This window comes from Manduca sexta, chromosome 11, assembly GCF_014839805.1.
Source record: "Manduca sexta isolate Smith_Timp_Sample1 chromosome 11, JHU_Msex_v1.0, whole genome shotgun sequence".
Taxonomy (NCBI): Eukaryota; Metazoa; Arthropoda; class Insecta; order Lepidoptera; family Sphingidae; genus Manduca; species Manduca sexta.
Window position 1 is genome coordinate 4,798,814 of NC_051125.1, and position 27,903 is coordinate 4,826,716.

A 27,903-nucleotide genomic window follows, 5' to 3' on the forward strand; every position below is an offset into this window, starting at 1 on the left:
TATAGGTCAATGGTTATTTTATTAAATTAACATTGCAAGTTAATAATTAACATAAAAGTAATAACAATATTACACAACAAATATCAGTTAATAAGTAGTATTGCTTTTCTCATATTTAACATTTTTACTCATCGCTATCGTTCTTCTGATTTTCTTGTAGTTTCTTCACAGGATGTCATTTATCGGCAATAGAAACATCTTTTACATTAATGAGATGTTTAAACCCTTTTTAAACAGACACATTACTAGATAATGAAGTAATATTACCACACAAACATACACTTTGACGGCAATCCATCAATCATTATTTGCAAAGTAGAAAAACGCCTTCATATAAATACTATAAGGTTTTTTTTTGCAACATTAGTTTATTATTAACGTAATTCCGTGTGCGCAAATAATGTTTCGTTATATTTTTTGTGCAATTTGTCTTATTTTAATTCTCTTTGATGCTAGTTATGCGGTAAGTGGAATTTTAAAAAGTGATATGAATATAATATAACATTGAATTATTGATATTATTACAACATTCATGTTTTGTTTTTTTTATGTCGTAATGCAAAACGAGTTTTCGTTAGTTCTTTCATTATTAAATTTTGTAATATGTAGTAATGGAGAATTTTCTTTATATTTTCTCATGAAATGATTTTATGATTTTTTTTAAATTATACAAGCCGTTATGGTTAACTTACATATTTAATATGTGCTTTATTTTAGATGTCCAGACAACAACTCAAAAATTCTGGAAAAATGATGAAGAAATCTTGCATACCCAAAAATGATGTGACTGAAGGTATAGAACATTTTACAAATAACGAATTAAATATCCTTTATTATTTAGTCCTTTTTGTAGAAAAAGGGGGGAGGGGATTCTCAAGGGTTTTCCTAGAGCTGAATATTGAATCAAAAAACCTTTTGCAGATGAAGTTGGCCAAATCGAACAAGGGAAATTTATTGAGGATCGAAGAGTTATGTGTTATATTGCCTGCATTTATACCATGACGCAAGTTGTGAGTAATTTTATTTCACTTATATTATGGAGCGAAATGTATTTGCTTCCAAAAAAATCTAATTATAATCAATGCTTGTTTTATCAAAGTAAAACTTTTTGTCCATTACAGTTTTTATGTTTCAAAATTATTTGTATACCTACTCACTAATGGAATTTAGTCGAACTACTGTAAACGTTTGTTCTTTTTAAATTTATAGTCTATTGAAAGAACAGACCCCGTACATTTAGCTCTTATCTACCAAGGTTTTTGCCTACACAGCCTATGTACTCATAGACAACGTAGCTTTCAAATACCAAAAGATTTTTTAAAATCAGTTTACAAGTTTTTGTATATTAGTATTAAAACAAACACGCAGCCCCAACTCAACAGATAAGTAATTTAATGTAGAGCTTTACTTTTTGTGGCCTTAAAACTTGTTTATAGTATAAATGTTCCGCAGGTAAAAAATAATAAACTAAGTTATGACGCAATTGTAAAGCAAGTAGACATGATGTTCCCGCCAGAAATGAGGACCGCTGTGAAGACGGCAGCGGAAAATTGTAAGGATATTGGTAAGTGGAAATTTATTTAAATTAAATAAAGAAACAACACACACACATCACGCCTTTCTCTCTAAAGCGGTAGGCAGATGTGCCAGGGCACTTATTTATGTGTGCTCAGTCCCATATAATAGTCGGCCAGCTTTTTTCCAAACCGAGTACAAATTTCAGACTTTAAGCTGGTACTGTGTAGAAAAACTCAATATCAACTTGCCTGACTCTGGGACCTCAGTGCGGTGTCATACCGCGCACGCAATATAACTACGTCACCGAGCCAGTTATATCAGAATGTTATGTTTTGAGCTGGGACACTAGAGTTTCATCTCAAATTATATGTGTTATATTTCCAGATGATATTAATAAAGACAAGCAAATACAAACTTTATCTTATAGATGTAATACATAAACTTTAGCGTTGCCCATTATTAATATTTTTGGATTAGCTATATTTAATGAGCTTTAAATAATAAATTACTTTAGTAAGTTAAATTGGTCATAAATAATCAGCTGGGTTGTACGTCTCTGCAAATTATCATGAACGGGCGGTCCGGGAACTGATGGTGGGCACAACTCGATTTCGTATGTGCCAGCAATAATGTTATGTAAGAGAATACAATCTCTTTACATACATAATTAATTATACTAACTATACATATAATTTTGGTGTATTTAATGCCGTGTATCGACGTAGAATATATTTTTACTTCTAACGGGTCCTTACCTACGTAAGAAATTAAGTTTAAGGTTGTCATGTTTTTCGATACTTTTGCGTAGTGTGTTTATTGTTACAGTACTCGTACTCAAATTAATATGCTAATAATAGAGTATATTAAATATTTTTTAAATTTCCAATATAAATAGTAATCACATGAGCGCCTTGATATGATCTTCATGAACGGTTATGTTCACTAACCATCATGTGATCAAAATGTTAAAAATATTATATTCTGGTATTTTTTATTTTATTATACTTTTTACTTTTTTCAGCTAAAAAATACAAAGATATATGCGAGGCTTCGTACTGGACAGCTAAATGCATGTACGATTTTGATTCAAAGAACTTTGTTTTTCCCTAAATATCAAGTATGAAATTTATAATAAAAAATATTTAGAAATAAACAGTATTGGGTAAAGTTTGTTTTGTTTTACTGCATGAATGTTCAGGATATACACAATGAAGATAATATGTTCATGATCTCAAAACCTTGGCTGAATGCTGGCTTAAGATCGTTGAGCTAATGCCGTTAATTTGCATATCAAATATATTGTAGAAACTTCGCTGAAGATATAGTTAAAACCATAAATACTTTTAATTGCATTTATCTGAACTTCTGTTATGTAATTTAACTAAGTATGCATAAAGTGGTAAATTAGTGTTTACTCACCTTAAATGACACAAATTACTCTATTACTAAACGTATAATTTTTGGTGAACCATTATGAAACTAAATTGTAGAGTCTTAAACGTTAACTATCGTCTATTGTGTTATAATTGCCTTTATATTTTCGGCATTTTAAGGTATAAAAGTACTGATATTTCGTTTTTCAGTTTGCTATTTGACCGTTATATGTGTTCGTTCAAAACCTATTTCACTGTACTAAAATTTAAGCAAAGAAATATGCGAGCAGTGTTAATATTACTAATATTTGCATTTCTCGATAATTCCAATGCGGTAAGTGCATTAATATTATTTGTTTTAACATCGTGTTGGTTTATATTAATACTTGACTTTTTGTAGATGACACGGGCTCAAGTAAAAAAGACAATGACTGTGATGAAAAACCAATGTATGCCTAAAACAGGAGTGACTGAAGGTGAGGTTTTTCTAATATAATATCATGTATGAATTGTAATTATGTCAAATCTCACAATACTCCGTGCACTGAAATGGTTAAAAAAGGGTACTAAGTTTTTATTCACGTATTTAATATTTATATATTGTTACAGATAAAGTAGGAAAAATAGAACAAGGAGTGTTTATAGCTGAACACAACGTAATGTGCTATATTGCATGTGTTTATAAGACCATACAAGTGGTAAGTCACATTTTTAATCTTTAAAGTAATAAAAGAGGAGAATTACTTAGGGAGTTTCGTTTTTTCGCTCTTTTATACTTTAATCGCTTCCTAGCTTGGGATAATCCAACAGTAACTGACCCGATTAATTTAATTATTCTCTCTTTAGTTTCCGTCATTATTTTCAAACTGATCCATAAGGATTATAATGCAAAAAATATTAAGTTCACAAGCGTGTCAATACTAAGTCTTTTCTTTATAAGGTAAATAACTTTAAATACTAAGGTTTGTTTATAAGTACAAACTGTGATTCATTTTCTTGCATAACCAAGGTTAATTTTTTTGTGATGCATATGACATTAGATGTCTGCGTAAATTTGTCGATTAGTTTTACCGTTTATGATATTTAAAACCAAATATTATAAGTGAACTATGCATGGCAGCCATGAAAAAAGAGACTTTGTTGAAATCTATTTCTGCTGTGTCATTTCAGATCCTTCCAATAACTTTGTTTCAAATACTATGTTTCTTCTTTAAATAACAGTATAGTTTTTTCTTCAAATAAAAAGACAACATTCGCGTAGTGACGATTGGGTGTTCAGTGTGGCGTAGGACCTAGGCATGCCTTTGACAACTAAATAATGTCTCAGACGATGCAGCGTTGGTGGAAAAGATACTTCACTAAAAAACTCTATTTTAGATTAAAATCTATCTTATGGATTAAATATTCATATACCTTAATAAATAAAACCAATAATAATATAGTAAAATACTGTTAAGATAGAGAACAACCTGTATACGAGTCGCACTTGGCGGTATTTATAATTTTTTTACAGTTGGCCAAGGGTTATGACTAACGTAATAATTCACGTCATAAAATATAGACATTATCATATTCTGAGAATAGAGCATTAAAACTTATCCATTTGCGTCCAAAGTAAACTAAAACGTTAAAAAAACAACGTAAAAAATCTTTGGCATTCCACTAGAAATAGACACAAATATTTTATTACGTATCAAACGTAATCTGAAGGACGTAATTGGATTAGTATGGTTTATACAGCAGTTATGCAAGTGAATCACTTGATGACTAAATTATTATTGAATCGTGAAAGCATTCTGTACAGTGTGTTGTCAAAACATGGATATACACTGCCGCATTCTATCGCAGAATAGGCAGAGTCGCGACTGGATAATTCATCCTTTTGGCTATATTTTTTCATCCCATGATGATAGGTTGCGAGCCTACAGATGGTTCGATTGAATCGATCGATTTTTAGCATAAACCTAACCTGTTGTTAATATAAAAATATTTTTCAGATGAAGAATGACCGACTAGATAAAGACTTAATTTGGAAACAAGTGGATATATTATACCCACCAGAAATGAGGGGGCCGACCAAAAAGGCGATTTCTCAGTGCCTACCGCTCCGTGAGTTCGATAGTTATTAATTAATATCCCTAACGGCCGATTTCTTCTTTAAGAGTCCTGGTGCGATAATCGGCGGTCTGGCTTGTTATCGGTACAGAACGTCCCCTTGCTTAATACCATTAGTCCATAGTCTTACCATTTTTTTGGTTTCGCGGAGAAAGTGCCTTATGACTACCGCCCAGCCTTCATGGAGGCCACTAAGCGGTTATGTTGGGGTCACCGTGCCTTACGATCCGTCGTTGAGCCGCCCGGATTTGACCTTCGGACGACTGCCGGGCCGAGTCCCTAACCTATATACAACGCACGGCATACCAACTAAAACACCGCGGTGGCCCTCTTCAGCGCATTAAGGGCGGCTACGGGCTTCTTCTGACAGAAGTGTCTAGTCGCCGCGGTCCGCAGCCGACAATAGTCTAACCTAATGGCCGATTATAACATGCGATTCCAATCCCTAACTACGCATTAAACTAAGTTTATAATTTCGTTGTCGATCAGGAGGTAGCGGTAACGATAGTTTATTAAAATTCAATTGTAGGATGTGTAAATCTATGATTCAAACTTGATACGCTGATTTTCAAAAACGATATTATGTGTGTGATATGTGTCAATTATTTTTATTATTATTGGTCGCTAATTATATATTAAAATTTCTATGCACATAAACACCTTTTATCCCGGAATGGGAAGGTAAAGGCGGAATGGATGCACCTACTTTCCAGGGCGTGTATTCCGTGCTATTATGTGATAGGCGGCCTATCTTCTTATTAAACAGAATTTCGAAACTCTAATACTAAGTAAGGAAACCCAATACACTGCTCGACTCGGGATCGAACCCGAGACCTGAGCACTCCAGTCTTACCGTAATACAACTATGCCACCGATGAATCGTAAAACTTCTAATGAGTTTAAATGTAATTCCAGAGGACCAGTACAGTGATACCTGTGAAGGAGTGTTTCACTCTACAAAATGTTTGTACGAAACTGACCCGGCAAACTTTATTTTTCCATGAGTACTCACCAGCTTGCTATAGAGGCTACAGATGGCATATTCAGCACTGAGATTCAACATTCAAACGTATTTTTTAAGCAAATGTAGCATAATTATAAAAAATAAATAGTAAATACCATAATATCACTTGCTTTTTATTTACTGACTTGGTAACTAAACTTATAAATTTAAATATCTTTAATACTAATATTATCAAACTATGATCATACGTTTGGGAAACGTTTTTGTGGCCTGTAATCTATTTAGACGAAAATCATACGTTTGACTTTTTATATCAATATAAGAGAAAATTCTTCATTTGGTTACGGAGTCAAAGTGTATGAGTTCTAAGAATATATGTTGAGGTTTCTATAAGTACATCGTGGTTTTACGATGCTTTACGAAACTGCTTTGATAATATTTCTCTTAACAACATCGTTAATGACGGCTCATGCGGTAAGTCTTTTATGTTTTTATTTTCATTTTGCATGGTAATATAAAATATATTAGAATAATTGTGATCTTGTAGGATTTTACATAATGAGTATTCAGAGACTAAAACTGCTTGCTCATAAAGAAGTAAAAGAAATCAATTGAATAATACGAATGTATCCGTGCGAAACCGAAGCGGATCACTGGCAAAAAGCATTCTTGTCTTGTCACCTCCGAAGAAACAAACAAATATGCAATAATTTTATATTACACAGTTCAAATGACAGCAAACACAATGTGTCAGAGTTAAACAAAGTTTTTTGTAAAGAAACGACTGGGTGCTAATTATAAAGACTTTATAAAACACCTTCTAGGAACTACGCAGAACAAAGCAAAAATATACCGAAAGCGTTCGCTCTTTTATCGATAAAAATGAATTTGAAACTTTACATAATTAATTTTGCGACGATTTTTTTAATATCGCCTGTTAGTGTATCATCGGTAAGTAAAAGATAGGTTGCATGATCGAAATTAAAGTCTAACACTAGTTTTACCATTTTTAGCTACGAAGTAAAATGTGGGTACGATGACTGACGTAACTGTTTTGATTTTTTTAATCTTATTTTAATTTTATTTTATTAATTCTAAAATTACGCTTCAAAAGTTTTTATAGCTTTATAACAATCTTCAAAGTGGTGTTAATATATATTCAACAATCTAAGTATAGTTTTATCCCCTGTTTAATTATATTTAACTTCATTTTACGATATAATTGTTGTAGATGACGCGACAACAGCTAAAAAATTCTGGAAAACTACTGAAGAAGACTTGCATGCCAAAACACGACGTAACAGAAGGTTAGTGCACATAAATATTATAATAGACGAATGCAGTTATGATTCACAAGGTTTTGCAGTCATCTGTAGCGATTTGTTTCTATGCTCGTCATTTATGAACAATATAAGGTGTTTTATGTTCTTAATATAAGATATTAGAAACTATTATTAGCTATAATTGTGATGTTAGTTTCAAGAAAGAAAAAATATCATATATTGAAGGAATATATAAGGAACTATTATCATTAATAATTGTGATGTTTAGATTCAAGGAAGAAAAAATGTCATGTACTGAAACTAATTTTACCTTTTCGTAAATTTCCTTTTTAAGATAAAAATCTAAAAAACGACGGAGATATTAGGAATAACATTGATTAATGACAGTGTTTCAATTATTTAATTTTTTTTTATAAATCTGGTGTACCACTTTATTAAACTATAGTTTTATATATAAGTTTCATTAAATCTTTATCTGCGGGAAATCCATTTAACATGACCGTGGATTAGTTGGCCAAGGTCCGATTTGAATGTTATCCTGTTCACTAGCAAGTCTTCCTACAATGACAGACATTACATAAGTGAACCTTCTGAACTCAAACACTTCTACGGAGGCCATTTTAAGTTTCAATTGTTGAAATGACTGTACTGGTAATTAAAATATTAAAAACTGCTGTTTCTATGGCACTATGAAATTAGCCTCAAAATAATTATAAGTTTAGAATAACTTTAAAGGTTAAAATTTATTATTTGGGGTAGACATACGTTTATATCAATATTTTTTTATTTCACAGATCAAGTTGGTGGTATAGAGCAAGGCAAGTTTCTAGAAAACAGGAATGTCATGTGTTACATAGCCTGTGTGTACAGTATGAGCCAAGCGGTATGTAATTTTTTATCAGTTGAAAAGCATGAGGTCTGAAGGTGATAGTATTACCAACCCTTTCCTATGAATGCATATATCTAACTGCATGTATTTTGGATAGTAACCGGTAAAAATCTTGAGAGCACTATTGCGCGGTACGGGACTTTTTGTATAAAAGACACTTATGTACAAAAAATATACAAAAAAAATCTCTACTACGGCGTAATGTGCTCAAGATGTTTGTGGCTATTATATTATTTGTAAAGTGGATTATTATTAGAAGAGAGCATTTGATTCTCTCTAGTGGAGTTTATCACAAAATAATGTAGACAAGTATTATGTGTAAATAGTCAATTATTCGACGTATCTCAGGGATTGTGTTTTTCGTTCCTTTTTTAATAACGAATGGTTATTGAAGTTTTTATTAGAACCAATTAGGTAATTAATGCCGGCGCAAAATGTCAGTCTTGATTATACGGAAATATAGTTTTTAACTAACATTTTAGCTAAGAAACAATAAGATTATGTACGATAATATGGTAAAGCAAGTAGACATGATGTTTCCTCCAGAAATTAAAGATGCTGTCAAGGATTCTATTGAAAATTGTAGGCCAGTTGGTGAGTATTTTTAAATACTTTAAACTTGTCTTCAATACATTTTATATTAGGCAAATTGTTATTATCTTAGACATTATTAATGAACACTTAAAATTCTATATAGTATTTTAAATTCTATCTTATATAGATACACAAAACAAATACACATCACGCCTTTATGTGTGATGTGTAACCAGGACACAAAATTTTTGCCATCGGAGTTCTGTTCCATGGTATGATAGGAAGCGAGCCTATTACCATATCGGGCACAAATTCCACCCTTTAGGCTGATACTGAGTAGGAAAACTCAATCCCTTTGTTCGACTAGGGATACAAAACTTCAGAGCGAAGGTCGTAACACGAACGCAAAGACGAACAATTATTACGTAGAAAAAAAATCGCCTGTGTTTCTATCTCTTTTACGAATTAATCTCCACTGCTGTACACTACTTGAGAATCTCATATTAATACGCCACGCAAAGCTAAAATACATAGTTTTAGTACAGGAGTTTAGAATTTGTGTCCGATAGGGCGATAGGCTCGGCCTCTATCGTATCATTATCGGACCATACACGGCGAAAAGTTGGTGCACTTTTGTACCTCTGCCTAACCATTCGGGAATAAACGCGTCATTTTTTTTTATTTTTTAACAAATAATATACGCAGCGTTTTTTGTTTTATTTTTTGATATTGGAATTATTATTTTTTGTTGCAGCCAAGAAATACAAGGATGTTTGTGAGGCAGCCTTTTGGACTGCCAAATGCATGTATGACTACAATCCGGCAAACTTTGTATTCCCATAAGTTACATATTCAACTTTATACTTGAAAGAAGTAGCAACTAATGCAAGTGTAGTGCGAAGAATATACAAATATAGAATTAATAATAGTAAATTATATACTCGTGTGATTATAAGAAACAATTAATAGCATATAATTTGAGCTGATTCTTTAAAAAGTTACATGATACATTGTAACTAAAATGGGCTTGATTTCTTGTCAGTTGTTACACAGTCCCGTACCTAGGTAACACGGGAAAGTATTAGAGAAGTTAGTGCCTACTATTAGCTAAGATACAAATGTAAATGCAAACGACAGGAAATAAAAGAAACTAATATAGTTCCCGGCATTATTTTGGCTTTTAAATAAATTTGCTATGAAGTATTTATATTGCAGTTTTCTTTGCCATATTCAAAATCTTATGTACATACGTAAGTGTGATGTAGATAATACACTATTACAAATACATAATTTTCATATATTTAAATGAATAAAAAAAATCTATAAGGTTTCTTTGCCATATACAAAAACTTATGTTTGTAAGTATAATGCAAATAATAGATATGACAAATACATATTTTTTATATATTTAAATCAATTTAAAAAGAATTAAGTACATTGAGGTTTTGTTTTTAATTCTTTTGTACCATAATTAAATTATTTATTAGGTATTTTAAAATGATATGATACGTTTCCTATTGCGGCACTGTTAAAATCAGCAATCACAAGTGTAAACTATCCTTTACGCCCACGAAGCAAACACGTATTTAATTACTTGTTTCCATTAATGTGTGCTTTTACTAAGTTAATAAACATTGACTGATCTTAAATACACGACTAACGTATAATCTTAGTTTCTTACCATCCTTTATAATGTTTTAAGAAGCGTTCTTTGCCCAGTCACTGTTTGTTCTATCGAGGAAAGGAATGATACCAACAGTTAAGCAATATGGATAGAAAGGATCTGTGCTTGTTGATTATAGCGTTTATATTGGCAGATGGCGTGGATTCTGTAAGTAGTTCACAGTCGTTATATACGTATTTATATTTTCTTTATAAGGATTTAAAGATAACAGCAATAGAATATTTTTGAAGTTGTACTTCTTTTGGCTCGTTAGAGAAAAAAGAAGAGAGTAAATTTTTAAGATGCGCGCGCACACCGTCTCGAAAAACCGACACAATGAAATTAGCTAGTCATTAGTTAAATTATTATTGAATATGTAATTAGTGTACAAATAAATTTATAAAATAATAAAAGATACAAATAATAATATTAGAGTCCGGAAAAAATAAATTATTTTATGATATATTTAAATAAAATTGACTTTACTAAATAATACATTGTAATAAAACTTTCTTTCAATGTATTGTTTTCTCTACAAACAAAGGATAATGCGAAGAATGAAATTTTTAGAAAGATTTTTATCTTGTTACGCAAAAGAAGTATAACTTCTTGCGTGCATACATAATTTTTACTCTTAAGTACAATTATTTGGATTAAGTGTATTAAAAATACAATTAAATATATTTAAAAAATGCATATATTTCATTGCCCCCTCCAGATGTCCAAGCAGCAATTAAAAAATTCTGGAAAAATGTTCAAGAAACAATGCATGGGAAAAAATAAAGTAACGGAAGGTATGAATGTGTTATTTATAGTTATAAATATAGTTTCTTCTCAAATAACGTAGGGAAAAGTCGAAAAATGTGCTTTACATTTTGTAAATAAGAATTAAGTATAATTTGAAACCACTGCAGTTCAGATCCCACGGAATAGTTCCAGCAAATCAATTTATCGCGCACTTTAGCAAATGCCTGAAGGAACCTTAATTGATCTTATTAATCTTAATAACACACTTATCAATTGTCCTTATTTATTTTTACTATAATTTTGCTCAATATTGCAGATGAAATAGGCGAAATAGATAAAGGGAGATTTGTAGAACAGCAAAATGTAATGTGTTATATTGCTTGTATCTACCAAATGAGCCAAGTGGTGAGTAAAATGTAAATTATTTTACTATAATTTTAAAATTTGATAATATTTGTTCCAAATTAATGCATAAACCATTAAATAGTTTCGAATGAAATTTGGCACTCGGTTAAACAATGTCCTGAATTAACATCTGACACAAGTTTTATCTCGGAAAAATACACAATGGGACTTTTTTCCCTGAAAAGGCGTTTCACGTTAACGTGATCTAAGATTCAAACATCTTGTAGTACATACTGTTTTATATATAATAAAGAAGGAGATCCTGGTGTGTTGAATCAAAAGATAAGTAATAAAAAGAAAGCAAGTGACTGAAGAAAAGTGATACAACAAGAATTAGCGATTTTTTTAATTATTTTCTGTCTCTATGTTTTTATTTATGATGGTTAGCGAAGATCTCCGAATCTACTGAACGGAATTCAATATGTTTTTGAATGGTAGATAGAGTGTAATTGAGAGTATATTATAGGCTATATTAAAATCGTTGGAAAAAGTAATTGTAATTTGAAGATATCTGTAATTAATTTTATAACATATTAGGCTCAGATGGATCTGAGCCCACGCAGACGAAGTTGTAGGCACAACCAGTTATACATATATATATATTAAGCAAAAGTTACAATATAAATATCGTATTACAGGTAAAAAATAATAAACTAAACTACGAAGCTTCGTTAAAGCAAATCGACATCATGTATCCACCTGAGTTAAAGGACACGGCTAAAGGGGCCTTAGAGGCCTGCAAAGATATTGGTGAGTAATGATTAATATTTCATATCATGTATAATATGTATACAATACGTATATGTTATATTAACACTTCAAATCCTACGAGTTTTATGTAATAATAATAATACAAGGAGACGAAGATTTCATTAAGGTTTGGATTGAATTTTAGATTTTTTTGCACTATCGAAATTATTTTGGACACCTTCTAAGTAAAAATAAGTGGCAATATACATATACAGGCATATTTAGGCAAAATTTTATTTATTTTTATATTAAAGTATATAATTAAGGTAATTCAAACTATCTTATATAAAAACCTTTACATTATTCATATGTCAAAAAAATAACTAATTTGCTATTTTTATTTTCAGCTAAAAAAAATAAAGATTTATGCGAGGCATCATATAAGACGGCAAAATGCATGTACGAATACAGTCCCAAAGATTTTCTCTTCCCTTGATATAAATAAACATTGTTTAAATAAATAAGTGCAGATTAAATATATAATAACCTAGAACTCGGTATATTGCTAGCTAATCTAATAAGCATATTGTTTTGTATACGAATATTTTTTAGTCATTAAGGTCCGGACACCTACTGATAAATATATTATTATAAGAAATAAATTATTAAATATTATTCTTAAATATTGTTTTTCTGTCCTAGAGTGTATTTCCTATATTTTTCTATCCTATTACGTCAAAATTATTATTATCTTTGAAATGAATATCAGTGCAATCTTAACACGACGAAGGTAACGAAAGCCATTTTTATGTTTGGACAATTTTATTCATCACTAACTTATGTTCGTGGCCTGAATGCGTGAATTTTTTTTCTGGGATAAAAGTCTCGCTTCATATTTTTACAGAATAAGATGGACTTTGTTTTGGATAGATTTTAAGTTAGTCCTCTAGCAATACATTGATGAAAACTGCATTCAATTTCATGCAGTAGTTTTTGCGCTACGCGTGTAAAAATATACAAATAGACAGTGAAAAATCACAAACTATTGTTTAGGTCCTATTGCTATAATAAAGAAAAATATAATTTGATTTTCTGAGATATTGATACGGATATCGGTCTGTTACAATTTTATTATGCGTATAGATGAGAAGGTATTGATTGATAAGTGCTTTATAATTTAAGATACGCAATTGCACTTAGCCATATCAAAATTCTGGGTTCAATTCATAGATCGGTCTAATATGTTCTCCGATCGCACATAAATATGTTTTTGTTAATGATTGTAACGGTGTGGAATATGACGATAGCGCGACATCGTGAGACGAAAATATCTTCGTCAAATGTGGATAATATTAATATTATCTATATTTGCTGCAGCGCGGTCTATCACTGGCTCATTATTACAAGGTCCTATGTTAATTTTAATTTGTCTTGGAGAAAAACATATTTATAATTTTCATGTTAGTAAAAATTAAACAACAATAATTCATGGTTCCCTATTATTTACGTTTTGGATGTTTTAGAATTTTTTACTAATAAAGAACGTAAGTCATAAACATGAAATACACCTTCTACATAAACATTTATTAAATCCGCTCAACGTTCAAAGTTCATATAATTTGAATAGACGCAACCTTTTCAATGATGAATTAAACGCAGCGTCGTGACATTGCGTTTAATCCAAGGAAACGTGTTTCCTACTACATTAAATACATGTCACTTACCGCACTCAACTTGTAATTACGGCTATACAGCTATATTACTGGAACATGGATAATTATACGCAGATAAATACGTTTTCCTCAAGCCTTCGCTAACATTTTTTTAATTGTATGTTCATGGAATTGGTGAAAAAGGTTTGATTGGAATTTGACTGTCGGCCGTTTTTAATAAACGATCCCGAACTCAATCTTCAATCCGATTCCGAGGATGAAGCAATCAAAATAAGTCATTTGTAAGCATGTCAAAAGCACTGATGAATCCATTTTTAAGATAGTTTAAAAAAACCATTGGGATTTTTATTGAAAATGCCGGTATATAGAATATTTACACAGATTGTTTCCCGGGATAACAGTTGCTCAGGAATCGCACATTTTCCTGGGATACTTGTAGTTTGACACATTTTGGGCTAGAAATAGATGTATTTGCTGCATTAACAGCAATTATTCAGCATGAATAATTGTATAGTATAGAAATGATAATCCAGATAAAACATGTATCACGCCTACATCCCTTAAGGGGTAGGCAGAGGTGCAAATCAAGGCACCCACATTTGATCATGTGTGTTCCGTCCCATTATATTGTGATAGGGATAGCCTATCACACCACCGAGATAATATTATTTATATCTAATAATGATACAGAGCAAATCAATTCAATAAAAATTGTAATATTGCAATTTTTCACGAAAAATTCAATTAGTTTAAAAAATATATATAATAATATGTTAGATTTTATATGAATTTTGCATCCTATATGAAGTATGGACATTGTAGGTATAATGTGTCTAGATATAATAATGTTAATACATAATATTATATAAAGAAAGTTAAAAATATGACTTGCTATATCGATACCGTTACTAAATATTTAAAAAGATAAAATTTCTAATTCTTTAAATAAGTTGTACTTACCTGTTATTTAGAAGCCTACACTTAAATGTTTAATTTATTATTCACACAATGTTAAAGCATTGTATGTATTATTAGTTGGTAAGGCTTTACTAATTAAAAAAATACAATAAAATAATACACCTTATGATTAAATAACAGTGAAAGTCTTTTTCTTCTACGATCCCTTATGCTATTTTAATATTTAGTTAGCTCTATATCAACACTTTTAAGGGCATGTTGAAGAAAGCTTAGTTTAACAATTGGCTGCTTGCCTGACGTCAGCTAATAAGTTATCCATTTTATTGGAGATTTAAATCATTTTAGTCATGTATTGACTTGGCACTATAGGCTTTTATATTCCTCGATGTCATGAAAAAGTTTTTATTTTATTATATTAAACTAAATCATACGAAAAATGCTTTCTCAATTTGTTGCCCTCAGCCCTACTTGATTTTAGAATGTATCTATAACTCATATCCACTGCCACAATCCTTCCAACATGGACCTTATTTTTTTATTTATAAAACACCCAAATAAGAGTTGAATATTGGCCACCAAAAACCTGAGACGTCTGGAGTCGCAACTGGATTATCGAGCACATCATTCTTTAGAGGTAAGTCGCAGATATTATAGTCTCTTCCATGACCTCTGGGAAAAAGATTATGGTCGACCAATTTCTTTTTGAGAGACATGAAAACAGTTAGGCATTCATAATGTCACTACATCAGTCACTAAGATTGCGGCGATGCTTCTTCATAGCGTCAGCCTGGCGGCCTCGGTCATAAAAGTTGACGTTAGCTGAAATGTAACGTGACAATGTATTTATTAGTAAGGTAAATGAAGCGTTACGAATTTGATCACGTACAATTTACTTTTGAAGTAAGATTTTATAAATAATCTATAAAATAGGAAATTTAGAGACGATTGGAATAAAGCTTCAAAAATTTTCCCAGGAATTTCTCAGTTTGCCTGATTTCTGTAATGACGGTGGAATGAAATATGAAATTGTTCGTATATCGCAGCTAGAAATCTTTTAATTATAACCCATGTATATATAAAAATAGGTGTGAGAATGGTGTTCAGGTACTATAAAAATACACCGAGAAGCGTACCGGTCATATGGTAAAAAATAATCAAAAAAATGTGGAAGATCAGTTATTTTTTATTTGTCTTCGGAGTGGCAGCCAATTTGAAACATGCTTACGTAAGTTACGCTCGCAATAATTCATTTTAACTTGTCTCTTAAATATTTCACGAGATCCCTGTTTCGCAGAACAAATTTTTAAACACAGATTAGAACTTGTGTCGAAGCACCATTTGATTTATGATGTACGTACAATGTTACTGTGTTTGTTTTTCATATCAGAATATTGATTTTTTATATAAAGATACATGTTAAAATTTACTTTGTCATTTCCCTCACATTATGGAGTGAAGTTTTACAATAAGCGTGATATATTTACTAATATATCACATTTATTGTGATATATATATCGTAACTTATTAGTTACGATATATATTAGATATAATCCTCCTACAACTAGGTAAATTGTAGCAGGATTATAATTTCTGTTGTTCTGACGCTGAACACACAGTTATTCAAACAATATTGCTAGGTTCGAATACTTTTTATTGTATTGAATTGTAGTAATTTAAATTAAATATCGGCGATATCCTATTTAGTAGTGAAATTGAGTGCCCAGACAAATATCCGTAGGTTCAAAACTCACGGGCACACACCCCTCACTTTTTTCGAGTTTTATGTATTTTATTTGCGAATTATCTCTTGTTTTAATGGTAAAGGGTAACATAGTGAGGAAACATGCGTGCCTGAGAAGTTCTCGATAAAATTTTTGAGGGTAGGTAAAGTCTGCTAATACGCACTAGGCCAGCTTGATGGATTAAGGCCTAATTCCTCTCAATAGTAGAAGTCCGTGTCTAGAAGTGGGACAGTATATAATAAGGGGCTGATATTATCATGATTATATTATACATTATTTTAATTATAGGGCTTAGATATTAGGTTGACCTAATATGTGGAAGCGTCGGTTCTAATTAGTGGAAGGATTGCACTCACTTACCATTAGCGAGCGATCTAGAGTGTTTGTCTAAAAAAGGTAATTTCATATGCTTTTTAAGGCTGTGACTGAGGAAGAAAGGCTCATGTTGGACAGCCTTATGAAACCGAAAGTTCTAGCGTGCGTCGAAGAGTTTGGACTTAAGGACTTCAGTATAGAGGACATAAGGAAAGACCATGAAATAGACCCTTGTTTATTGCAATGTTTCCTTAAAAAAGCTGAAGTGGTGAGAACTCTTTTTTTTTTAACCGACCTAAATAAGGTGGAGGTTATCAATTCTATATGTTTTTTTTAATGTTTGTTACCTCAGAACTCAGTAATTTAATAACGGATTTGGAAAATATTTTTTTAATTTTAAAAGATATACTTTAAGTATGGTTACATAGAAACATAATATCGGTTTATAAGTTTGTACTTTAAACTAAAATAACTGGAATAATTAGTGAAAGTGTGAATTTCACTTTCATGTGACTTTCTGTAGTGTTGGGTTTGGTGAGATCTATTTCTTATATGTTATATCCATAGCATCACACCTTTTCTCTTTTTCAAAGGTAGGCAGTAACACCTTAGTGCGATATTTGTGCCGAGAGCGCAATACCGCAATCGAGATAGCATATTTCTTACTAACACAATAAAGCAAAAAGTAAAAACGTTTTAATACAATTTAATCGCCTTTATAAACCACTAAAAACCAAAAATGAATTATCTAACATTATCATAACTAGTGTATAACTGGTTACAAGTTTTGGAGTTAAGATATTTTCTTAATGTACCAACCTATGAACTTTAGTAGAAACTAAATTATTATTAGTAAAATACGTTCTGGAGACCGTTTTTTAAGGAAAACGTAAAACATAAACATAATGCGGAAAATTGAATTAATATAATTTACTTACAAGTTTGCACAAAAGCCTTGTTGCACGAGTCAAACTCACACTTGTCCGGTATTTTATATTTACAATCGTCAAACTTTGCAAATATCACATCTTAAATTATTATAATTCTTTTATCTTAAGATATAACAGTATTGAATTTCCTCGTTTAGTAGTAGTAGCAGTTGTTTGGTAGTAGTCAGTTTGATTCCCTGGTCGATGAACACTCGTTGGTTCGCCAGCCAATCAGGCTTAATAACTAAGCTGAGTAATAACTCGAACATGCGTGAAGTGTTTCAGCCGAACCCACATTGAGTCGGTAAAGGAAGAAAATCTGTTTTAGTATTTTTAATTCGCTCGATGGCGTGTTGTATGCAGTAAGATCGACATGCTATTCTTGAGTTCACTCCCCGGACCGGGTAAAATTACAGTAAGACTTTCTATGAAAAAAAAAATATTTTTTAAAGTCTAACATTCGCGTAAACCAAAAACATTAAACAGTATACTTAGCGTAAACATAAGAACTCGTTAAGATTTTTTGCTTAGCATTAGCAGCAGTGTGTAATTGTACTTGCAAAATAGCAATAGACTTGTTGCTTATTACAGGACACATAACACAGCTAGCGAAATGCGAGTTAAAAACGAGTAATATCATATATTTTAATTTTAGTTTGTAGATGGAATGATAAATTTAGAAAAGGCCGATGAAACCTTGCGAGAAGTCATAAATGATGAAGATGAAGTTGAACAAATTATGGAGAAGGGAAAAGAGTGCGCTGACGAAGGTAATATCTTCAAAATACTGGATAGTAAGACGATATGCTAGTAGCGAGTGTTAGGCACCACAGTAATATATATAAGTCGCCAAGTAGCATTGTGTTAGCACCTTTGTATTCCGGTTTTAAGGACACGCTGTCTAATTAATTGCTTGGTATTATGAGACTTTACATATTATTCATGTCGCAGCCTGACGAGCGCAATGCAGTACCATGTGATTCTAAGTTTGGCAACTGACTATGGATAATGGATAGTTGTGTCACTTATGATTAAGCGAATGAATTGGTTGTTTCTTTTATTAGCACAATAAAATAAACATTATATTACTGGAAATCTATATAATCTAATGCTCAGGCAATGTATAGAATGCCTGAAACGTTCATCTAACAATCAACCTAACCTAACTAACTTGTGGATTTCTATGACATAACGTTTTCAAAGCCCAAAGAGCATGCCGAGTACATCATAAAACACCATCTATGTTCTATGTTGAAGGGCTCCTCTTTCCGCACTTAGCCCGTAGCAAGTCGAGCCGTTGTGCGTAAGATAAAACATCATCATAGTAACCTATTTTATTTGTTCGTCATTTTATAGGCAAGTAGGTAATACTTACATAACATTGATAAATACAGAACAATATCAATTTAATTTGTACGTTGCCAGTACCTATGTAAAGTATGTGATGGAAAATTAATTTTTAAATTCACTTTTGAAAATCAATGGCCAGTCTCACAAGTAACATACTTAAATTATAAGAATAAGTATAAATAGTTAAAGTTACTGTAACATCAACCTTATTGAACACAGATTATTTTAATTTTACCATAAATTTTGTTGAGAAAAAGATTCTCAGTAAATATTTTGAAAAATATTCATAATATTTTATATAAGTATAGAATAGGTATTGTATAAAATACCTAAATTATACCTATACATTGCTGGTGACATATATAAGGGAATTTTTAATAATAATAATAATTACTCAACTTGCGCTAAATGGCAGAATTACTTTGGTTTATTGTGTACTAGGTGCTGATGGCAATTCCACATACATGTAGGCGTAATATCTAGCGCATATATATTTAACCAAGACATTGACTATCTATGCGCCAGAGTTCATCCGAACCACTTCAGCGGTTTCCGCCTTTAATTCTTACTAAAACTTACGCTATAATTAATAAGTTTTAATATTTTCCAGCAAATGGAAGCGATGTGAGTGGTGACGACGAGGACTGTGCAAGGGTCGCAATATTCCACAGTTGTCTAAGGGAGAAGAACGGATTGGTAATTTTTTTTACTACCCATGGTTCATTATCAAACGATTTTTTCCATGAATTGTGAATAAACTGTCAATAAGATTAAACGCTATAAGAGTTAAATTACTACTAACGTCACTGTAGATAAAGCCGGTCGTAGACAATTCAATAAAGCTATAAAATTACATAAAGTGGACAACTTAGTTTACATAGTACGCGGTCTGCACACACCGATGATAGAAAATATATCACCTATGCGACTTATGCTACATTAATTTAGCCTAGTTCTTGGTCTGCAACCGGCGTAAGAGTTGCCGCCACATAATCGTATAAAGTTTAAGCCACAAGACTCATAATTTAGGTCAATGTGACAGTTTTTTTACTGTTACTCACAATTAAGAATTATCAATGGATCGATAGAAATAACTTATTTTATCATCATGCAATGTTTACAAACTCAACATTATGTCAAAGACATGTTAAAAAAAATTTAGTTGCTTTTTAAGCATGTTTGTAAATTTGTCACGTTCTGTCATTGTAAGTAATGGATGTGTTTACAAGTTATAATTAGTTTAGTATATTATTTTAATGGATTCTAGGGATTTTTCCTTGTTAAAAGTTACTTTTTTACCTCATTACGTTTTAAATTTGAGGTTTAAGTGTGCTCAATGGTTTTCAGTATACTTTATCTAATTATACTGGATCATTTTAACATTGCGTTATTAAATGCACCACTTATTTATCTTCGAAAATTACACGTTACAATAAGGTAGTCGAACCGTAGATGTAAAATAAAATATTGTAAGTTTCAAACGAAAGCTGTATCAATCAAAAGTAATTATAATTTTACACGAAAGAAAGAAAATCATAAATATATTTATTTACATAGCAATTTAAGTCGTAAATATACTCACGGGCAACCCATATTCGCACTGAACTATAAAATGATCAAAAATCATAAAAGTGAAACGGGTTTTTTTGTGAAAATAGTCGTTATTCATGGATGAGTTTTGGCACAATGTTATCAGATGTAAAGACAATTATGTGACTTAATTTATTGACGCAACCTCAAAATTACTTCGTACAATCGGTTACATATTTGTTTGTATTTTTAATTTCCAATTCTTTTAATACATTATAACCTTATATGCTACAGATGATTTTTTAAAGCCTTACCATTTATCGACATTAAAATGTGCTTTATTTATAAATTCTGCTCTTCTTTTACAGTTTATGGCGACTTCTTGAATGAAGATACCTACTTGAAGATGAGTTATAACTCAATGGCCTATATGTTAATAATCACGTGTGCAATATATTGAATTATTCATTATATTTCTTGTTTTCACTGTTCTACCTACTGCCTGGTTAAATACAAGCTGTTGTTTTGCATCCGCGCCATGTTGGAAGAGTCTATTGTAATGGTTACACATAATCATCTAATAATAAATGTAAGTCCTACCTCTAACTGGAATCCGAATATGTGATTTAAATTATTTTACAATGATTTAGAATTGACCCCCACGTACATGTGAGAATAGGATCCCTCGGTAACGCGAATAGTTCACACACTCACACGAACGAGACCAGCTATTTGTAGTCGTCGCGCGGCCTTTCTAAGCACTTTGTGTGTGTGTGTGTGTTTGTTGTGTGGCGCGAAAATCATCAATGCCACACGGGCTGAGTTCGGGGTGATTGCCATTTCACGGGTTGTTTTATTTTTAATGATAAAATTATTTTTAAAAGTGTAATTTTCGGTATTTATTTTTTCATTGATTCGTGTTCTATAAGTGGAGTATACCAATGACCTTAAATATGGCGGGGATGCAAAACAACACCTTGTATATACAACGTGTACCTAAATTATTCTACTCACAAAATATTTAACTTCTGTCTATTTTATAATAATTATAAGCCGACCAAATACAAAATTCACATTCTAATATATGCTCCCAAATTAATGGTTACAAAATCAGTACCAAGTGTTTACATTCTATTCCGTCTGCTGTTTGGCCATAAAATTTCATTCAAGAAACGCGCTTTATTTTACCATTTGTGTTAATTTTGATGGTCGATTAATTAACGCCTGTTAAATAAAAAAAAAAACTGGATATAAAGATGTCAGAGTAACATAGGTTCAAAACTTAAAAGGATTTAGTCGTGGTTAGCTTTTTGTAAAACAACTGAATTATGTTGTTTTGTCTTTGTGTACAATGACCTTGTCTTTAATGTTCGCAGTGCAAGATCTAAAGTTTTAAACATTAAATTTATTAACTTATAGTTCCAAACTTATTTTAGTTTATGCCTATTTAAAAGTATTAGGTATTTGCACCTTTACTTTATATTAAGTAAATATTTAGTATTTATATATAAGTATTTATTATGGAACATAACATTTTCCTTATTGTTAGGACACATAATTCGCCGGGTAATTCTGGGACAAATCGTCGAAAATATATATGGGTTTTCAAGTTGTGTATCCAATAGGTTACAAAATATTATGTGTGCTAATTAGATAGGTAACCGATAACGTGACAACAGCAACCTTAAATCAAAATTTTTTTACGCATTCTATTCAATTAAAATGTAACTATGCATTATGCAATAAATGACGTTGTGATTAGAACCAGTAATAATTGCAAGTAGCTATAGATTTAGTGCTAGTCAAAATTCTACAATTTAAATAAAAACAAACTTGTTGTATGCTTAACAAATTTATTAGAATTGGATTACAATTTAATTACTTCATGTATATATACGCAAATTTAATTAATAAACAAAAGAACTCGTTAATTTCGTCCTTAAACCATTTCCTTGATACACTTGCAACAGGTAGAATTGTTTTTTGATTAAAAATCAAAATTGAATCCAAACTAGAACAAAACAAAACTTATGTTTCAATAATGGAATCAAAATGTGTCGGGTATTAACTTTCGAGGCGGTTTAAAATTCTATTGACAAAAATATGTCATTTCATTGCATTTCCTATCTAGGGGAATCAAAATTGTGTAATGCTGAAATGCTTCGTGTTGAGTGTTGGGGTGTCAATTAGAACACGGGGTTCGGAACACAACCATATATTGCACGTATAAATCAACATAAAACGGGCAATTACAATTAAATTATCCATAAGACATAGGCGCGCGCGCGTGTCCCGTTCTCGAGTGTCGTCGCCGGACGCTAGCGGCGAGGAGTGCGGTGACGGAGGGGACGGCACGGGAACGAGGCATAGTGCATACGCTCGGTTCGGACAGTGCTATAAGCCGGGTTTAGATGTACGTAACTTACGTTCGCGTTACAACCTCCCCCTCTGACCTGGAAAAGCGCCCTCGCTCCAAGGTCAGTATTTTCTCGGCCTACCGCGCTTCCGTTTCTCGTTCACCGGCGGCTGAATGTCACCTACGTATGGGGTCAACTGGGATACGTGGTACCTACCTAACACTTCACCACTGCTTATCCGCTCTAACACGTAGGTTGTCGGACTCGCTATATTCTTAACGCGATAAGGTCCGTCTCGCCGGGGTATGAACTTCGGTGTCTGCCCACGTAACGCGTCGTTGCTCCCTTGAGTCTTGAGTAAAACATAATCCCCTGGGGCGTACTCAGGTGCGGGGCGTCGGCCTTCATCCGCATGACGCTTCTGGCTCGCTTGTGCTTTTTCGTGGACCTCCCTCGCTTCGTACAACACCGTTGATAAGTGGCGTAGGTAAGGCGTGAGGCTGGTTACAGCGTTATCGTTTTCGACGATGTGGCGCATGTCGGCGATAACGTCAGCAGGTGCGCGCATCTCACGTCCAAAAGTGAGGAATCCTGGTGAGTGACCCGTACTACATGTCACAGCCGAGTTCATGGCAAAGCGTATTGCGGAGAGATGTACGTCCCAATTCCGATGATCCTTGCCAACTAAAATGGCGAGTTGCGGTTTCAAGTCACGGTTTTTTCTCTCTACCGGGTTAGCTTGTGGATGGTACTTAGGTGTAAGAGACTGACTTATGCCAAACGAATGACATACTTGCTGCATAGTCTCGCTAATGAATTGTACCCCATTGTCGCTTATGACTCGCCTAGGTACTCCGTATCGTAGAAACACTTCCTCTACCAGGACCTTGGCGCACTCTGTACTCGTCGCCTTCTCCAACGCGAATAACTCTATCCATCGCGAGCATGTGTCTTCTACAATAAGGACCCATTTCTTCCCGTTAGGCGTCGCTGGTAATGGTCCGAAAAGGTCAACAGCGACAACTTCAAATCGTCGGTTAGGAGCTGGAGTTTGCAGCAGCCCAGCCGGTTTCCGATTATCGGCCTTGTACCTCTGGCATTCGACGCACTTCTTGATATGCGTGGCGATACTTTGCCTCATTCCAGGCCAATAGTACTTAGCCCTTATCCTAGCCAGTGTTCGTTCGACTCCAAAATGTCCAGCTGTAGGAGCGTCATGGTATTCGGCTAATATTTTGGCACGCTCGTGTTCTGGTACTACTAAACACGCGGTATCCTCGTCGCTATCGTCAGAAGCGTAACGGTATAATATGCCGTCGGATATAATAAATCCCCGGTCGGACCATACCCTCCCCCTAAATGGATCGTGGGTGGATTCAAGATCTTCGATGATCTCACGCACTTCGAGGTCTTTAACCTGGTTCTCCCGAACCTCCTTGGGATCCCTGGACGGCAAATCCACTTCGGCATAGCGGATGTCACAATCAGCTTCATCGTCGCAAGGTGGCCGTGAAAGAGTGTCGGCTATGGCATTCGCCTTACCAGGAGTATACTCTATTCGTAGATTGTAAGCCTGTAACGTCAGGGCCCATCTTGCCAAGCGACCGCTCGGTGACTTGACGGTCATAAGCCAACGCAATGGTTGGTGGTCACTCTTTATCAATACTTCCGAACCTTCGATGTATCCGCGAAATTTTGTCACGGCCCAAACAACAGCTAACGCCTCTCTCTCCGTGGTGTTATAGTTTTTTTCGGCGCTATTTAATAGACGACTCGCATATTCCACGGGGCGCTCGTCGGTGCCCTCTCCTTGCATAAGCACAGCTCCGAGGCAGTATCCGCTACTGTCTGTCCTCAGGGTGAATGGCTTAGATTCGTCGGCTTGACGGAGGATTGGGGCTGAGACAAGAAGTTGCTTAATGTGGTCAAAGGCTTCTCGCTGTATGGCAACCATGTCCACTTACTGTCCTTTTTGAGAAGGTTTGTCATGGGTCTGGCCACTTCAGCGTAATTGGGGATGAATCGACGGAACCAACTTGACGTCTGTAAAAATGTCTTTAGTTGCTTGACGTTTTTGGGCGGCGGCATAGTCGAGATTGCTGCCGTTTTGTCCGGGTCGGCTTTACTTCCTCACGGGACAATCACGTGGCCTAGGAATTTAACTGATTCGCGAGCGAAACAACTCTTCTCTCGATTTATCCGAAGGTTAAAAGTCTCGAGCCTATCGAATACCGCATTCAGATCCTGGATGTGCTGCGGGAAGGACTCGGAAAGGATGATCACGTCATCTAAATAAGTCAGAAGACACGTGTTGGACAATTCCTTACTGGCTTTGAATCGATCCATAAGCCTTTGGAAGGTTGATCCTGAATTGCGCAGACCCATCGGCATGCGCTTAAACCTGAATGTGCCCAATGGGGTCACAAAGGCAGTCTTATCTCGGTCTTCGGGTTCCACGGCTATTTGATAATAGCCAGAGCGCAGGTCACACGTAGTCATATAGCTCGTGTTTTTAGCCGCGTGTAACACGTCTTCTATTCGCGGAAGCGGGTAACGGTCGGGTTCCGTCACGGCGTTTAATTTTCTATAGTCGACGCATAGTCGAACTCCACCATCTTTCTTCGTCACCAGTACGACATTTGCGGCCCACGGGGATTCGCACTCCTCTATAATATCGCCATCCAAAAGTTTCTGCAACTCTCGTTCTAAGAGCTCTCTCTTGCTTGGTGCCATCCGGTAAGGGGGTGAGGCGATCGGTTCTTGCCGCGTGTCGACTTTTATGCGGTGCAAAGCGTAGTCCGTCGGAGACCCTTGTTTCGCAAATCTATCGGCTCTGTTTATAAGAAGCTCGTTTAATCGGGTCCTCTGATCCTCGGTTAGGCTGGTACCCTCGTCTTCTCTCAACATAAGTTTCGACACATCCATCTTCATCAACGTCGGTTCATCGCAAGCGGGTAATTCGTAATGGGTAGCAAATGGATATCGACGTCGTGTGCAATCACTAAAACTCCACTTATTCTGTGGTAAATCCAACAGAATCTTGGCCTTCCTTATAAAATCTCTTCCCAATAGGGTACGCGTCTCCGCCTCGGGGAGCACTACAAAAGTTGTAGGTACGTCGCGGCCCATCAAGGTAACAATAGTGTTATATTCGTGTACGGTACGAATTTGTTGTGAACCGTCGGCAAGGCTAAACGTAAGTAATATGCGCTTGAATTCGACACCTGCATTAACAAAGATTCGATGCAACATAGGACCTGCGATCGAATGCGTGGCTCCCGTATCTAACATCGCGATTCCTTGACGGCCGGCAATGAGAACCGGGACCAAAGGTTGCGCGTCTTTAAACTCGTTTACGTGTACACTCTGGAATTCCGAATTATTACCACTTTGCACATTTTTACACTTAGGACATTTTGAACGTACTACGCCCAGTTGACCACACCCGTAGCAGTGCAACTGTGTTTTTACGTCTGAACGGCTAGACTTAATTTTCCGACACTCGTCGACGGTGTGTCCAAACAATTTACAATAACTACACCTAGGTCGCGAGCGTTTGTAATCGTTACTTTTACTAAAATCGGTGCCCATATTACCGGCAACGGTTCCTGGAGGGTTAATTAGGGTACCTGTGACCTTTGAAGGGTTAACACTCACGTTCGCGGGACCGACACTCCGGCTTACAACACTATTCGAACCAATGCCATGCGAGGTTGTAGGAAGGTCTGGGGTACGTGGCAAGGATTCCTGGACATTGGAATTGGAAGGATAAGCACTTACCTCCGCCAGCGATTCTTCGACTAACCTGGCCTTAGCGACAAGCTGCTCGAGCCCGTTCACGTCGTCGCGTGACACTCTTTTGCGTATTTTCCTACTTAACAGTCCATACACTATATCTACACACATTTGTTGTGGCACTTCGTATGGCAGTTTTGCCAATAACGCACGCACTTTTGATATAAACGCGTCGGCACGTTCGTTTTGTTGCGCACTCGCGAAAATGTCTCTAAAAATTTTATGCGCGGGTCGCGGCACACCGAACGATCCTCGAAGTCGTCGCAGGGCATCCTCCCACGATGATACGGACGCCTTAACTCCTTGCCACCATATAGCGGCCTCGCCCGTCAGCAGTATCGGCAGACCCTTGACCGCATGTTCATCACTCACGTTAGTGCATTCTTTGTACACCACAATCGCGTCTATGAATGCTTCAAGAACATCCGCATTTTTCGTCGACCCGTCGAAGCGCGCCGTGCACTTCGCGAAATTTCCGTTCGCGGCGTGTGAGTCCGGCGGAGGGGTCGGTGTACTCGGTGTCTGAAACTGGTCTCTGTTCGAGAAGAGCTCCTGCATAAGCTGTCGATTCGCTTCAGCTTGACTGCGCGTGATGCCGGCGACAAGCGCTTGCAGCATACTCTCAGTAATTGTCATTACCGGTTCATTACTTTGCTGCTCATCATCTATGTCCACCGCTGGGGAGTCGTCCTGTTTCCCGTGTCGTTTAGGCGGCATAATATCCGTTGCCGGGGCTCGCTTGACGACGAAAACTTGAAGTCGAAAAATGGACTCGCCCGAATTTACAAAATGGTTGTGCCCGCAAGTTGGGCGTCACTGTAATGCTGAAATGCTTCGTGTTGAGTGTTGGGGTGTCAATTAGAACACGGGGTTCGGAACACAACCATATATTGCACGTATAAATCAACATAAAACGGGCAATTACAATTAAATTATCCATAAGACATAGGCGCGCGCGCGTGTCCCGTTCTCGAGTGTCGTCGCCGGACGCTAGCGGCGGGGAGTGCGGTGACGGAGGGGACGGCACGGGAACGAGGCATAGTGCATACGCTCGGTTCGGACAGTGCTATAAGCCGGGTTTAGATGTACGTAACTTACGTTCGCGTTACAATT

The 27,903-nt window shown here is 34.7% G+C and overlaps 4 protein-coding genes across 5 annotated transcripts; 3 read left to right on the forward strand and 1 right to left on the reverse strand.

The window, feature by feature from the left end:
- The first annotated feature begins 341 nt into the window (after positions 1–341).
- LOC115442172 (general odorant-binding protein lush) lies at positions 342–6,132 on the forward strand. 2 transcript variants are annotated; one of them, XM_037437546.1, is made up of 9 exons: positions 342–463; positions 718–793; positions 922–1,010; positions 1,453–1,564; positions 2,540–3,225; positions 3,292–3,367; positions 3,501–3,589; positions 4,889–5,000; positions 5,922–6,130. In XM_037437546.1, exons 1-5 carry the CDS (start codon positions 401–403, stop codon positions 2,626–2,628), a joined length of 429 nt encoding a protein of 142 aa, XP_037293443.1. In that variant the 5' UTR covers positions 342–400; the 3' UTR covers positions 2,629–3,225; positions 3,292–3,367; positions 3,501–3,589; positions 4,889–5,000; positions 5,922–6,130. The 2 variants fall into 2 exon arrangements, with proteins under 2 accessions (XP_037293443.1, XP_030023029.2); XM_030167169.2 differs by lacking the exons at positions 342–463; positions 718–793; positions 922–1,010; positions 1,453–1,564 and having other exon boundaries at positions 2,651–3,225; positions 5,922–6,132.
- A 447-nt stretch (positions 6,133–6,579) lies between these two features.
- On the forward strand, positions 6,580–12,864 carry LOC115442196. Its single transcript, XM_037437676.1, has 10 exons — positions 6,580–6,921; positions 7,202–7,277; positions 8,048–8,136; positions 8,625–8,736; positions 9,431–9,516; positions 10,430–10,507; positions 11,058–11,133; positions 11,403–11,491; positions 12,130–12,241; positions 12,589–12,864. Exons 1-10 carry the CDS (start codon positions 6,853–6,855, stop codon positions 12,675–12,677), a joined length of 876 nt encoding a protein of 291 aa, XP_037293573.1. The 5' UTR covers positions 6,580–6,852; the 3' UTR covers positions 12,678–12,864.
- A 2,997-nt stretch (positions 12,865–15,861) lies between these two features.
- Positions 15,862–21,111, forward strand: LOC115442178. The gene is made up of 5 exons (XM_030167182.2): positions 15,862–15,997; positions 16,933–17,097; positions 18,414–18,528; positions 19,719–19,804; positions 21,007–21,111. The coding sequence occupies exons 1-5, from the start codon at positions 15,935–15,937 to the stop codon at positions 21,022–21,024; spliced, it is 447 nt and encodes a 148-aa protein (XP_030023042.1). The 5' UTR covers positions 15,862–15,934; the 3' UTR covers positions 21,025–21,111.
- A 4,014-nt stretch (positions 21,112–25,125) lies between these two features.
- LOC119189036 lies at positions 25,126–27,507 on the reverse strand. Its single transcript, XM_037437677.1, has one exon. The coding sequence runs from the start codon at positions 27,505–27,507 to the stop codon at positions 25,126–25,128; it is 2,382 nt and encodes a 793-aa protein (XP_037293574.1).
- Positions 27,508–27,903: the final 396 nt, after the last annotated feature.

What these genes read in the sequence shown, in the direction of transcription:
- LOC115442172 (XM_030167169.2), top strand. Translation starts at nt 2,992, where the DNA reads ATGAAACTAAATTGTAGAGTCTTAAACGTTAACTATCGTCTATTGTGT. An exon ending in TTCTCGATAATTCCAATGCG is followed by an intron (nt 3,226 to 3,291) that starts GTAAGTGCATTA and finishes GACTTTTTGTAG; the next exon opens with ATGACACGGGCTCAAGTAAA. An exon ending in TTCTCAGTGCCTACCGCTCC is followed by an intron (nt 5,001 to 5,921) that starts GTGAGTTCGATA and finishes ATGTAATTCCAG; the next exon opens with AGGACCAGTACAGTGATACC.
- LOC115442196 (XM_037437676.1), top strand. Translation starts at nt 6,853, where the DNA reads ATGAATTTGAAACTTTACATAATTAATTTTGCGACGATTTTTTTAATA. An exon ending in TGAAAATTGTAGGCCAGTTG is followed by an intron (nt 8,737 to 9,430) that starts GTGAGTATTTTT and finishes TTTTTGTTGCAG; the next exon opens with CCAAGAAATACAAGGATGTT. An exon ending in TCTACCAAATGAGCCAAGTG is followed by an intron (nt 11,492 to 12,129) that starts GTGAGTAAAATG and finishes ATCGTATTACAG; the next exon opens with GTAAAAAATAATAAACTAAA.
- LOC115442178 (XM_030167182.2), top strand. Translation starts at nt 15,935, where the DNA reads ATGTGGAAGATCAGTTATTTTTTATTTGTCTTCGGAGTGGCAGCCAAT. An exon ending in CCAATTTGAAACATGCTTAC is followed by an intron (nt 15,998 to 16,932) that starts GTAAGTTACGCT and finishes ATGCTTTTTAAG; the next exon opens with GCTGTGACTGAGGAAGAAAG. An exon ending in AAAAGAGTGCGCTGACGAAG is followed by an intron (nt 18,529 to 19,718) that starts GTAATATCTTCA and finishes AATATTTTCCAG; the next exon opens with CAAATGGAAGCGATGTGAGT.
- LOC119189036 (XM_037437677.1), bottom strand. Translation starts at nt 27,507, where the DNA reads ATGCCGCCTAAACGACACGGGAAACAGGACGACTCCCCAGCGGTGGAC.